Source organism: Dysidea avara, chromosome 2 (assembly GCF_963678975.1).
Source record: "Dysidea avara chromosome 2, odDysAvar1.4, whole genome shotgun sequence".
NCBI classification, from domain to species: Eukaryota; Metazoa; Porifera; class Demospongiae; order Dictyoceratida; family Dysideidae; genus Dysidea; species Dysidea avara.
The window spans coordinates 25,866,710-25,882,279 of NC_089273.1; the positions used below are offsets into that span (position 1 = coordinate 25,866,710).

The following is a 15,570-nucleotide window of genomic DNA, read 5'->3' on the forward strand; positions in this document are numbered from 1 at the left end:
GTAATTACTGATGCATCCAGGGGGACCAGCCCCAAGAAAAAAATCAAATACACACATACATATATTATGATTAGCTAACTACTTACATACATGCAATTATATTAACTACAAAAAAATCAACTGACAATTAAATAATGGGGTAAGTGATTCCAATATTCAATTATGCTAGGGAAATAATTAATTTATATGAATTAGTGTTAATAAGTGGTGTTGATAAATCATAAGATCTGGTTGATTGCACTGAAGTTTCTTGATAATAATAATCCGGAATTTTTAATCCTGATGTATGATGAACTGCCTTATAAAATAATTTAAGCCTTGATGTCTACCTTCTCTGTGAAAGTGATTACCACTGGAGATTTTCTAAAGTAGATGAATTGCTTATTCCACTTTGTCAGTCATAATTTGATGCGACCCACCGTGCTGCTCTTCTTTGCACCATTTCTAGGGCATTACTGTCTTTAACAAGATAAGGGCCCCATACACACAATGCATACTCTAGCATATGTCTCAAAAGATGGGTATATGCCATGTATTTGACCTCTTGACTACATCTATATAAGTTTCTGTGGAGAAAATTTAACAGTCTTGTTGCTTTATTGGTGATGTTTTCTAGGTGGCTCAGTTCTGAAGGACATAGTGCTTTCCAATAAAACTCCTAAGTAGGGATGTTTAGTAACCAACTGTAGAAGAGAGTCATAATTGATGTAGTAATCATAAGATAATGTTGTCAATAGCCTACTACATCGCAACACAACACATATGTTTGCATTAAAGTGGTTCATGAAGTATATGACTAAGAATCACCATACCCGTAGCTATTTCAGACTGCCGAGAAGAAACCACTTCAGAGCAAAGTATACCAGCTCTGATTAGTTATTATTATTATGTAATGAGCTGAGATGCCTATAGGCAATGAATATTGCAAGGCTAGGCCGCAGGCCTTTTAGTGTGCCCATATCTTGATTTTTTCCCATTATCATTAAGTCGCTCTTTGAATGTTGCTACTGTAGGTGCTGAAATGATAGCGTCAGGTAGAGAATTCCAAAGATTGACAATCCCGGCTATTTGAAAAAAAGTTATGCCTAATAGTAATGTTGATCTTTCCTTCCTTGATACCATCTCTCAGAGATGGTATTATTCCATCTGCATGGAAATTTAAACAGTCCAATAGGAGGCAGTATAGATTACTCTAGCAATTATAGACCTATTCCCTCGCCTATTCCTGTAGTTGTGATTGCTATTATAAATAATCAGAAATCACACGAAAATCCTATATTTCCTGACGCATCAAAATGCCACAGTGATAGCTATTCTTATTAACAGAACGATGTAAGGCTTCGAAACCCCGACTCGAGTCACTTAGCTAATCATCTGGCACTAGTTCGGCTGCCAATCTTGAATGTGTGTAATGGTAATTCCACAGGAAGACAGTATTAACAAAGAACATGATGAGTATCGACGAGAAATGAGCCCCCGGCCTAGGACTTCTGGTAGATAAAACTGAAATTTCAGTATAATGACAACTGAAATTGATGGATGTACGATGAGGCTTAACTAAATCTGTTCACCGGCTCACTGCTGCCATTAACAACTTGTGACAGCAGTTCACGTTCAGTAGCTGAAGCGGCAATATCTGAAGTTTTGAGAAAGCGGGTAATTGACCGGCACGACTCGAGTCAGGTGGCTAGTGCAGCTGCAAGTCACACATCTGTCACTACGGCCTCAAGTAAATATATAAGCTTACAGGACACATAGTCTACTGGCAATGCAACATGCAATGGAGAAAGTGAAGCGACCTCGTATAGCAGTGATAGGCGCTGGAATAATCGGTCTACCTACTGCAGTGATGTTGACAAAGATTTTTTACAAACTGGAAGTGACTTTGATAGCCGAAGAGTTTTCCCCACACATCACTAGTGATATTGCTGGAGCAATTATCCGACCTGTTGTGGACAACAGCGAAGTAGGGTCACGTGATTCCAGAAGGGATCAATGGACTAAGGTTACTTTCCAGCACTTGTACAGCCTTTTTTTATCACCACTTGCAAAGACACTGGACATTTCTTTGGTATCTACTTATGACATGTATAAGGGTGAGAGAGAAGACCCATGGTGGAAGGATTATGTTTTAGGCTTTCGTCATGTTGGAGAGGAAGAGATGAAAGTTTTACAATATCATGCTGGCAAAAACTGTTGGGCTTATTCTACCTTCACAATGATCAGCGGTTCCTACCTAACATGGCAGATGGAACAGTTCAAAGCTATTGGTGGTGTAGTAGTCCAGAGGAGACTGGAGAGTCTAAAAGAAATTGATGGTACTTATGACATCATAGTGAACTGTACAGGACTTGGTAGTAGACAACTAGTGAATGATCCTGAAGTGTACCCAGTTAGAGGTCAGGCTATTGTGGTCAAGGCTCCATGGATCAAGACGGTCTTTGCAGAGGAGACAGAAGATGGCATACTAACATATGTATTTCCAAGAGCTGACAGTGTAGTATTAGGTGGTACTGCTGATGCAGGCAACTGGTCCACACAAGTAGATCCATTAGTTAGTAAAGCAATCATGGAGAGATGTTGTATGTACATTCCCGGACTATCTACAGCTGAGGTGGTGAAGGAGATGGTGGGACTTCGACCAGGCAGGAGCAAAGTTAGACTTGAAGTAGATGAAACAACTTTGAAGAAATCCACTGTTGTACATAATTATGGTCATGGTGGACTGGGAGTAACTTTCTTCTGGGGGTGTGCTCTAGACGCTGTTAAATTGGTAGAACATTGCTTAATTCAAAAAGGGTTCACAGTGAACAGCAAACTTTAACATGCTTCTCTGTAGCTATATTTACCCAGTATATTTTAAGTTACTATAGCTGCATGGCCAGATTGTACAAGGAACATGTAATTGACTGTAGCTATATAATAATTGTTGTATTTTTGGCAAGCCATACAAGTATTAAGTTAGTTACCAGTGTTGGGCAAGTTACTTTGTAAAAGTAACTAGTTACATATTACATATTACTTGCAACTGAACTATTTAGTTACAGTTGCATATTACTCATAAAATAAAGTAACTATAATATTATTACATATTATATTACTTTGTGTCCACAGCCTTAAGCTGTCACGTGTGAAACTACCACCTTATCACGTGATATGATTGCGTTGTTGGACAATGTGCAAATCTTGGTTATAAGTAAGAAGCTGGTGAATAAGCTTCATTCAGTAGGCTTCGTTACTTCATTGTGGCTATGCGTTACTCAGAGGGTAACTAACGAGATTAGTAACTTCGTTATTTGTAGTAATAATATTACGTAATATTAGACTCGTTACAGTAACTATATTACTTAGGTAATGCGTTACATTTGTAAGTAAAGTAACTTGAGTTATATTACTTGTTTTTAGAGCGTATTTCGTTATATTACTTAGTTACCACAAAAGTAATAATATTACGTAATGCGTTACTTATGTAACGCGTTACTCCCAACACTGCATGTATATAGCTTTTAGGGTGACTTGTTACAGACTATACTGAACTGACAGGATGTCATGTATAGTTGAGCTATCTACAGGCCTAGGGTGACTTATTACATGGCTGAATGTGACTTAACTATTATAGGGTAACTTATTGTGTAGCTGAAATCTATACATGAACTCTCTATAGAGTGACTTTTGTAGCTGAACTCTCTGCAGAGTGGCCTGTAATGTAGTTGACCCAGTGTAGCTGAGCTTTACAGGGTGAATTGTGCAAGTCACAGCATTTGAGCATTTATCGGACGGCTGCAAGTTCAAGGCTGCCCAGGTCCAATCATGAATTGTTTCTCTTTTAATCAACCATACTTTTCAAACATACATTACTTAACATCTTTAAACAGTATGCAGGACCACCAAGTCCTCCAGATTTTCAGCAATTATGCTGTGAAGCTTTATGAAAGTAAATAAATGAGATTACATGAACTTTTGTGTTATGTAGACTTGCTTTAAAGAAATGCTCATAAACCAAGCCTATTATGCTCAATATTGTGCTTTAAAAACCTTGAAATCTGACTGTTTTAATAGAGTTTATCTGCACATTTTAATAGAGTAAATTACAGCTCTATTGGATCTTATTTCTGTACAGTATGAATAATCAGCCAAGAAACAGTAATTATAATAGTAATTCTACATATTGAATATGCTTTGGTCTAGAACTGTGATTTACACTCATAGTTTGCTGTGATTGGGTGTGCACACTGAGTATTTAAATTTAAACACCTAAACATTACCATGTTATTAGGCCTGAGTCAAAATAATATGCTATATAAAAATTTTGCACAAAATGAACTCCCAAAATATTTGCCTATTATGCTCTTCAGTGTTCCCATTATGTTTGCATTATGTTCTTGAGGTTTGCAACATTTCTTACAATTATCTTGGAACATTTTAATAAGTGAATGCTCTATTAGAGTATTTCATTACAATGTGATGGGAGTATCAATCTAAGGAGCTATTTGAGTGTTCTATTGCAGTTAGCAGTTCCCACTGACTGCTCCATTAGAGAGTATCAATCTATTTTCATGGAATTAATTAAGTTCCATAGTTTGAAATATCCACCTAATAAGCTAGCATTATGCTGTCATAGCACTCCAGCCTATTATGCTTTTTATTATGCTGGCATATTGGTGCTTTAGCTATAGCCTATTACACTTGACACTATTAGCAATATTTATGCAAGCATAGGATCCAGGATTATTTTATTGTTTCAGTATTTGCCATGTTACTTTCAACTTACTTATCCACTCGCAACTGCATACTATAGGTAGTCATGCTTTCGTACTCATGACAAGTGCTATTTACAACACGTATAATGTAATTGGACCTGTGAATATAGGGCATGTGGGCTCAAACTATACCTTATCTCATAACAAGTCATATCTCAGTACTGGGAGAGGATATTTGCATTCTGGAACCTTATGTTAGAATGCCAGAAAATTGCATGACCATTGTAATAGCAGAATATAAAGTTATGAGTCATTGAAGTTTGAAAAAGCAGGCAAATAGTACTATGCCCACATGCCCTATTTTCGCAGGCCTAGTCACATATGCATAGTGTTGATTCCATCAAATCTTATTCACACCCTAGCTGGTCCCATATTTGCTTGAATAAGAAAACAAGTTTATTTGCAGTTACATATAGTGGGATATTTGGGAAAAGTAATCACCATCGGTATGTACTGAAAAGATCACAGCCAAACTTGTTTAAAGTAGCTATATACTTGTTAACACTGTCATTAGCACCTTATCTGTATATTGGTGCAGCTTGATAACTAAGTTTATTGATTATGCATTCATAACTTTATAAACAAGTATATATTTATGGTTTCTTGTTATGATATGATGGTGTGCATATGTTGTTGTATTAAGAATTATTGTAGTTGTACTTATTGTGAAGAATTTATACTCCCAAAGAAGCTGCATATTTAAATGTGTGCGCTTCGGACTCAACAGTGGCTGTGTACAAACATGACACTAGCTATACAATCAAAATTTCTGAATAATGGTATATTTTAAGAAAACATCAAGTGGCAAAGTAATAAGGATGGTGCAAGCTATATACGTAGTTGTAGTTGTAAATTTAGCTACACAAAATGAGTAATAGGATGCTATAACATAACCAGCTATAGTGTGTATATATGTATATACATGCATACTGATATCTATAGTTATAGACTACTCTAAGTAGATTCATAGTTTCCCATTCATTCCCACATGCATGCGTATATATTCTCTTTGTAATAGTTAGACACTCGCAATAGGTGTCTTCGAGGATTTAAAAACCATCGGTCACGTCAATAATTACCGAGGCGCAGCCGAGGTAATTATTGACGTCACCGATGGTTTTTAAATCCTCGAAAACGCCTATTGTGAGTGTCTAAGTGTTTTAGACAACGAAGTGTATATTTAGCCGGTACCGGTTTGCAAACACTAATGGCTATTGTGCCGGCACTAGTAGGTTGCCCCGAGCATTCAACTTTAGGGCACGCGTCTAGTAGGTTACCCCGAGCATTCTACTTTAGGGGATGCGAAAAGTAGTTCCTTAGCGTTAGGGGTAGGCTAGGGTTCAGCTTTGGTTTCTTCTTCACTCTTGTTATATATAGAAGTCACTTCAGTCGGATGTTTATAACGTAGAAACTAAATAATATGACTATATAGCTGCAGCACCGGTGGTATAATCGTTACAAACATTGCTTATGAGTACGGATGCCCGGGTTCGAACCCTCGCTTAGACAACTTTTTTTTTTCGCTTTCTTAGGTTTTTTGTACAAGTTTTTTTTAATGCACGTAACATTTTATACCCTCCACTGCCGGCAAAACAGTGTAACCGGTACCGGCTCTATATAACCTCCCTTTAGACAATGGCGTAGAAGCAGCGAATTAGTATAGAGAGTTCCCATTGTAAACACCTAGGGTATTTCAGCAAGCAAAAGATGTGAGGTCGCGCACTGAGCCATGAAGCGCGAATAACTGAAGGTTTGTTAAAGTCGATAAAAAGTATGCTTGAGGGATTATAGATACGTGTGAATGGCAGCGAATGGGAATAGCCAGTGCCGAGGCCAGTGCCAACATGGCTGTCTTGGTCTACAGAGCGTGCTTTAATATGGCGAAGGCCACAAACTGAATTAATGGCTTGTACCACAATGGTCTATAAATCCACTGAGCTACCCACGATAACAGCGTACCTGAGCGTAATTTCTTTGTAATAATCTGCTCACAATCGCTTGGTGTTTACTGATGTGCGAAATACTAATTGTCCACAAAAGGCTAATTGCATTACTGTGGGCCACCTTGTGGTTGTAAACAACTGTCGGGTGTCTTACCCAGTAAGACACCTGATACCAGGTTTCTTCGCAAATAAGAGACCTCCACACATCAAACGAAACGCTGCATACCATTGTCTAATACATGGTTATATGCTGTCAACTGAACATTTAATTCATTATTTACCACATGATTACCTAGCAGTTGCACACAGTACAGGTACTATCTATAGCAATAACCTTGTTCAGAATCATAATCCATTTAGCTTTTACTGTATACATATATCTATGCTCTTACTGCTCTTACATACTTCTGGACCACGAATTAAAAAAAAAACTAGTAGCAATAGCTATAATAAACACACCTAAATGAAAATAATACTTCAATGAAATGGAGGACGGCTGTGCTGTGATACAGTAATGATTCTCCATTTAGTTTTGAACTCCTTCAATTGGTTGATTATCCCTCAGGCAATCCTGCAGAGTATCAACTTTCTTAAGGATGGCAATTGCCTCATCAATCATTTGGCTCGTTTCCTTTTTTTTACCCAAAAGGTTAGCTTGCCTAGAGATTGCCCATGTCAGAACTTGTGGGTCGGTCTTCGTGAGATCAATAACACGCTTCATCATTATAACTCCTGAGGCTCCCTCAACATCAGTAATGACATTCCTGGAGGTGAAGTTCCAGCGGTAAAAGTATGCATCTAAACGAAGAAGTGCATTATCTGTCCACATTATGAACATGTTGGTTCCTTCATGTTGACCCATGCTGCTATTCCCTAAGACTGCAGCAACACCAACTTGTATAATCTTTGCAAATCCATTGCGAGCACTATCTCCTGTATCAGTAATAAAGTCGGTAATGGCATCTAGAAGATCAGTGTCTGTTCCGTTTTTCATCGCAATGTTGACTTGTCGAGTGTATTCAACCACAGTCCCAGCGTGAATTTGCTGATCATTTCTATCGCCATTCAGAATATTTTGCTTGGCAAGTTCAAGACGAGAAGTTATCATCGTTTCTAGGAGGTTTAAACGTTCTTCCTGCTTGATTCTTTCTTGGTCATATTGATTACTGAGTGCTTCACGAATTCCTTCGCGCACTTTTGACACAGGATTCCCCATTGAGAGTTTTAATTGCAACTGCTCTCACTAAGGCACCATACAGTATAAAGGCACCATACAGTATAAAGGCACCATATGAAACTAAGGCACCATACGGAAAATCTTAGACAAGAATGCGGAATCTGATAAACTGAAACCTCTACAAATGTTCTTAAAAGTCCGATTATTTACGCATATTTCTTGTAAACTATATTGCATACTGATTAGTTCGTGGAGAATATTGCATAATAGACTACTTATTGTAGCTATTATTATGCCGTAAAGTTTTGTTGGTTGAAATATACGTATGATTCAGATTTCGATTATAGTCTGCATAGTGCTGACACACGAATTGTGTCATCATTAGTTTAGCTGCATAGGCGGCGGAAAGGGGGGGGCTAGGGGGCTAAAGCCCCCCCTTGGTCTGCTGAGGGGGGGCTTAGCCCCCCCTCAGAATGGTATTACACCGAAATTATCTTTCTTGGAGTGGGGCTGAAAACCTTGATAAAGATCGAGATACTCTAATAGAGCAGTCACTCTAATAAAGTAGTCAGTGTGTAGCGAGCTATATAAGGATTTTTATGTAGTTTATCAGCTAGAAATGGTAGCTGGTGAGGTGGAAAGCTCTTGTCAGTTGGTTGTGACCTTTTTTTTTTTTTTTTTTTTTTTTTTTTTGGTCTCACCTTACCAAACTATAGAAATAAGTCTGGGTCAGCTCAGCGGAGCCCCCCCTCATATCAACTACTTCCTCCGCCGCTGGCTACTAGCTAATACCTTCGATCATCTTCTATAACAAGAGGTCATGATTTAAAGATCTACAAACCACACGCTACATGCTTGCCATACACGCCGTCACTTTTATTCAGTAAGAATTATAAATGATTGGAATGGACTCCCATATGACTCAGTTAAAGTTCATTCAACCAATTTGTTTAAGACACACCTAGATAGATTTTATTATGATTACCAGTATGATATTGTATAGTTATTTTTGTAGTAGTTTGATTGTTTAGATCAGGTTTTTACAGGCTTTGCCTCCTTACCTGTACCCCCAATAATAATACGCAACCGGCATTCCTATTCCACTGCATATATAACATTGTGGTTAGAGGAGAAATGCACGATGGAGTGTGTGTATGTGTGTGTGTGTGTGTGTGTGTGTGTGTGTGTGTGTGTGTGTGTGTGTGTGTGTGTGTGTGTGTGTGTGTGTGTGTGTGTGTATAGTTTTCAGGAAAACTATGCTATATTATTTCATAGTTGTTGAAATGCTGCACTTACAAGCTCAATATTAATTCAGTTTTCAGGAGAATGATGCTGCAGGTTTATAGTGAACTGTGTGTAAACTTAACTGCTAGCTGTGTATGTACTGTAGCCATCACCAAATTAAACTTTCTTCTTTCAAGTGCTATGCATACAATGTATTATGTGCCGCTATAGTGTAAAGATCGTTAACCTTTGAGTACTCATACTTTGCATTATGTAATAAGTATGCTGAAAGGATTAAAGTACATGCTTACATACTTATACATGTAAATTATTTCATCGTTGTGAATCTTGTGACACAGCAAAAAATGGATAATTATTTCTTTTCATGTATGACCTGTTAGCTATGCCATTTTCTATGATTCACATGCCTACAGCTAGCTAGGTGAATCAATCTATGGTGTTATTAAATGCAGTACAAAAGTTATATAAGCTTTTGATTCTTTGTATGTTCCTGTAGCTATAGCAATGTTATATGTATTAATGATTAATGAAACCATTAATAATTTTGGTCTACGTGATGTTAACAGAATAGATCTAGAAGTTTAGCTAGCCAGTAACGTTCTGTTCTCTCTCTTGAGTTGTGAGAATTGTATAAACTGTATGTATAGCTTAGCATCTATGGAAGTTCAACTGTTACTTTTGCCCAATCACAGTATAGTGTACCAGCACATGTGCATTACCTCACAAGTTGTCCATTTTCTCTGTATTCAACTAGACGTGACCTAAAAGTTTATTTTCATACCATGTCCTGCTCATTGCTATTACATTGTGTAATATATAGTTCACCACTGAATACTGTTATTCTGTGTTAGCAATGTTCCATAATACACATTCATGTACAATAAATTTCAGTTCCAAAGCAAGTTTAAAAACTCTATCTGGTTAAAATTAAGCAAAGTGTTTCTTCACAGAAGATGACCATATCCTTCAAGAAAATAATAAGTAAAAATCTTAAGTATGTGAAAATGGTTGTCCTTCAACACGGTGAAATATGGCTATAACTTTCTTTTAGAAAGAAAATTTTCAGAGTGATTTTTAGTCTTAAAGAGAGCATTCATTCATACAAAATTATTGTAATACTTTAAAGTCAATGAATGACTATATAATATATTTCAGAGAAAATTTAAAATTAAAGCTAGTAACCAAATGGTAGCTATGTGCATGTTGATGTGTACACATGCCTTGTAGTCAGGTGATGAAAGGAAATTGTAGAGTGAAAAATACTGAGACAGACAGACTTCATCGTTTATAGGTATAAGTGGGTCACTCACATTCATGGCAGTTAGGCAGTCTAACATTGTTACATTAGCTATAATTGTGGTATGATTTAATACCTTGGTGGTTCACAAAGTGCAGCTTATAACAACACGTTTATGGCTACAACTTTATGCTGTGAGCTCATATAACTGTGAAACCTCTCTAATCTGACACCTCTATAATAATCCAGACTACTTCTATAACATTTGCTACACCAATAGTACCTAACATTAGCACTAATTTGACACAATTTTCTTGTGCCAATGAGTGTCGGATCATAGAGGCATCGCTGTATCTAAACCCTAGTACACATAAGGAAATTTCTGTTTTGAGATTAATAGAGTTTGCATGTATATAGTTATGGCATTTTTCCAGTTCAGTGATTTGTAAATAAATTCACTTTATGTCACTTGTCCTCAATTTTCATGAGAATTCCTCTTTCCTGAAATATGATACCAATTGCAATTGTTTGAATATTTTCTCTGTGTTTACACTGAAACTAGTTCTATCCAGTACATGCAACAGTCAATTTCAAGTTATTATTGATACAAATTACATGCATGGCTACATAGTTAGTATGTTGATTGCTTGTTGAGTAGAAAAGATGATTTGATTGCAGCATACACAGTTATGAATAACTTGTGAGCTATTTTTAATTATTTATTTATTCATCAATTATATGTATTTACTGTATGTAGTCATTATGGAGAGTGTACAGCCAAAATATGCTTGCTGTTTCATAGCTACGTACAGTATCTATAAGTGCTCAGTTTACAGTTGATCAGTGAAGTGTGACCATGATAGACATAACAATCTCATTATCCTTGCCTTTCACCAGAATTCCTGCTTGTCATCAACTGTATGTAACCTGATATTTCAACAACCTGTTTTCATGGGTTTCGTGACTATTCATACTGTCAAGGGTTCATAACATACTTTTTTAGTTGTCCATATTTTATATTATGAACTCTTGATACTGTGTACTATCTCATCTTGGTGTATTGTATCAGAAATCATTTAATAGGTTTACAAAATGATTGAACCAGACACATGCATGTAAAGTACTTCAGTATGGCATGCATATATGGATCTTTTCATGAAATTTTCTTCTATGTATATTAATATTACTACATTAACAAGGGCGGAGATTTGGGGGGGGGAGTAGAGGGTGCTCCAATACCCAGTTGCTAAAATAAAGCAATTGTTGTAGTCAGTATATGGCCAACCTACTTTGCCTTGATTTACTGGAATTCGTGCTAACGGTTATGCAAGAATGGAATACTGCATGAATCGGTGCTGGAAGTGTACGAGATCGATATACTCTAATAGAGCAGTCACCTAACTACTCTAATAGAACTTTCTCCAACTTTTCAAACACACCTTCTGTAGCTAAAGTCTTTGAGCAGGCTGTAGGATCAGGTGTCCTACAGAACTTCAGCACTTCTGCTGTAAAGCATTAATAAATTTTAAAAAAACACAACATTCAAAAGATTTGGTTCTGCTATGCAATTGATTCAACCTGTCTCCATTAACACATTAAATCCATACGTAATCAAGAGCATGAGTCTGTCTGAAATGCCTTAATTTATTGCTGTATCGCCTGTATGTATCTACAGTAAGTTATCTTAATGGTAGTCATTGTTATATTTAAATAATATTATTTTAGGAATATCCTATTTGAGTGCACATGTATTGCTAAAAATACTCTTAGATGCAATCTCAAAGCATTATTATTATTATTTTATTATTATCAAGCCTACCAGTTGGGCACTGGAGGGTTTGCACAGAAGCATTCAAATCTCAAACGTTTCCTGTGGTACATGACCCCAGACCCCCTAGTATTAGCATGCTGTGCCTGCTGGTGTGCTTCACACACTAAGGTACAGTTAATTAGTTTAAAACACTTTGTAGCTTAGAGCCACTCCACATGACTTGCCCCCCCCCCCCCCCCCCCCCCCCCTCACTTTTGAGTACTGTTCTCCACCCCTGACTACATAATATTATACTGTATAATATATCTGAATCAAGTATGGTCTGAGTGCATACAGTTAAGCTATTGTTAAGTATAATTCTTTTGTGTATAACTCCATACTGTAATGTAACTATTATGATGTTGGTATAGTTACTGATCAACGAAACCACTATTAATTTTAAACCTCTAATGTATGTAGCTGTAATATTCGTTGAATTGTGTAGCTTTTAATGTTCTACTACAGAACGTCAACCATTCAACAGTTTAAAATACTTTAAACCTTGTCACAAGTGATATCCAACTAGTAGGCATTAGTGACACTGATGTATGCACATACGTACCATGTTAAGTAATTCAGAGACAAAAGAAAGCTTTAGGTGATCAGAAATTTTCAATTCATCATTTCTCACAGGTATGCAAAATGATACTAAAATTAATGCTCTGCACATAGAAGATATCAAAAGAAGTAGGAGTTAATTTGGGCTGAGAAACAGGGCATGTGAGTACATAAGTATTGATACCTTTGGGCAAGTAAAATTTGTGTACTTTTTCAAATTTTAACAACAAATCATATGCACGTTAGTGCAATTTTTAGGGATGTAGTTTGTACCCATGTGTTGAGACAATGATTTGCATATATCTGATCATGACTGACAATAAAATATTTCTCATACTGTGACCACAACTAGACATAAACTACTAATTGTAAACATAAAGTATTTACAACTGAGGGGAAAAAATACATCGACACAAGACAAATAGTTAAAGACCAATCTATATAACTAGGTTCAATCTTTTGTCTACAGATTTTGTCCAAATTTGATTAGCTGGACATCAATACCCCCTGGAATTGTTATGCATGTCAAGAACAGATTTGTGGGGGGCTGAAGCACTTCCCTCCACAATGTGCTATAGCCAAAAAGATACGTAGTAGAAGCTACATGTACAGTACAGATGTAGTTGCGTCTAAAGCATGCATGAGTCCAGCAATGAATATATACATAGAAAGAGTGAGAAAAGAAGAGTTAATCTCTTCTAGAAATCAACTAGAGGGGATCAAAGGGAAAACTGCTAAAAGCTGCTTAATGTTGAAATACTCTAATATAACAGTCAACTACTCATCATCAAAATTCTTTAAACAAACACCAACTTCTAGACCCCTTGAACTTCATCTTTGAACTCAAACCATATACTGCAGCAATTATGCTGTTTCCTTTAGTTATAAAAAATAATGATTTCACTTAGTTAAAATGCCCACAATGCTTATTCAATGAGTTTCAGTCAATATTATTGCCAAATTTGATCTCAGAAAGTTAAATTTACAAACTTTTTCTGTGAGGGATGCCCCTGACCCCCTAGATAAAGCATGCTCCTCATGCTGAGTGCGCTACTCACACTGCACTTCTAGTTGTTTCAACCAATTTCCACATTTAAATAGCCCCCACTATAGATGTCCAGCTACGTACCATAGCACCCCCCTTGGGAAATCCTAAATCCACCCCTGTGTACATAGCATGTGTATGCCATTTTTGTTGCCTAGTCACTAGCTATGTAAAATTTCTGGTTATAACTATTTCACTCTCAGAAAGATATAACTAATTACCTATGGCTATCCACCTTGGTAGGCCTTAATGTACAATTGCTGAATATCACAAAGTGAAATGTTTATGATGTGTATATTAATACTAACTAATGTTAGTTATGTATGTATTTATAAGTGTGTTGTGCTGATTTATCTGTATCTGCAATTTCTTGACTATATGGAAACATCTCTCTTCGAACATTAGCTATATAGTGGGAAATAATTATAGCAGATCTGATGATGTTTGTGCTGATAGCTATAGATTGTTTTCCAACTGTGACATCTCTTAAGAAGGAATTCTGGTGTACAAATGAGGAAATGTTTGGTTTAATTTTTAGAGCACAATTTGTCTGCTGTGATAATACTCTGCCACATGTTTTATTTAGCTAATAGAGACTCTTGTCAATGAACACACTTTCATAATAATTATAGTACAGTGTATATCACAGCTATGTAACACTTTAATATGTACATGTAGTTCAGTAAATGTGGTAAGGCTATCAGCTGTTCATGTGTTATTAATTAAGGCAATTGGTTGTTCACAGCTTATAGTAGTTTCGAGAGATAATATAGTACATTCTATTATATGCTAACACCATAAATAATTGACCATTAGATCTTATCAAACTTAGGGACCCGCCGATTATGCTGGCATAATTATGAGCATAATAGGTGCATAATTATGAGCATAATAGGTGCCTGAATGCATTGAGCATAATGCTAGCATAATAGGTAGAATATTTTGTAACAGTATGAATTTTTGCTTATAAAAATAGCTATCACAGAAAGATCGATATGCTCTAATAGAACAGTCAGTAACTCTAATAGAACAATCACATAGCTGACTGTTCTATTAGAGTATATCGATCTTTTCTGTGATATGCAAGTAACTAAGTTTGTGCTTCAGCCACTATAATTTATCCATAAACTGGAAATTATTAGCAGAGCATGAGAACTGAGGCATAAATAATTGGGCATAATTTGAGCATATTAGGTAAGTATTGAGCATAAATTTAAGCATAATAGTAGGCATTCCAGTATCCGAGATTTTTTAATAAAAAAATTCTCCGTATATTCCCCAATAGAATTCTGGCATAAAATGACAACTCGTGTTCAACTTGGGATTGCTCCGTCGTCCGAGCTCCAATGAGGATGAAAATCGCTGTGGGGTTTGTCCACATGCTGATCATCATGAAAATCTTAGTTTTATCGTGCGCGTTACATATAAGTAAGTTTTGTGTTGTTTTGTAATCTTTTCAAGCCTTGTAATGTATGTAGAATACTTTAAAACTTTAAAAAACGTACGGTCGGGTGGAAGGTAGTCACTGGTGCTTACTTTAAAGTGCGTAGTTACTTCGCTCGGGTTAGCGATTTTCAGCTCCAGAGCAATTTTCTGATGGTTGTGTCATCAGCTCAAAAGTATAAACCACTTCAAAGTCGGCATAACAATGCCATAATTGAAACCACAACTCCACCTTAGGTATTGTTGCATCATTGTGGCACCTCCACTTTAGTTGTTTACCTTTATAAGTTGTTAACTTGATGTTTTTACCAACTTGAGATAGCCACTTGCCTATGGGCATACACCATTGTAT

The 15,570-nt window shown here is 36.5% G+C and overlaps 1 protein-coding gene across 1 annotated transcript; it reads left to right on the plus strand.

Moving 5' to 3' along the window:
• The first annotated feature begins 1,297 nt into the window (after positions 1-1,297).
• LOC136246952 (D-aspartate oxidase-like) lies at positions 1,298-3,008 on the plus strand. Its single transcript, XM_066038554.1, has one exon. It carries the CDS (start codon positions 1,769-1,771, stop codon positions 2,822-2,824), a length of 1,056 nt encoding a protein of 351 aa, XP_065894626.1. The 5' UTR covers positions 1,298-1,768; the 3' UTR covers positions 2,825-3,008.
• Positions 3,009-15,570: the final 12,562 nt, after the last annotated feature.

Excerpts from the sequence above, each read along its gene's own strand:
- LOC136246952 (XM_066038554.1), top strand. The coding sequence starts at position 1,769 with ATGCAACATGCAATGGAGAAAGTGAAGCGACCTCGTATAGCAGTGATA.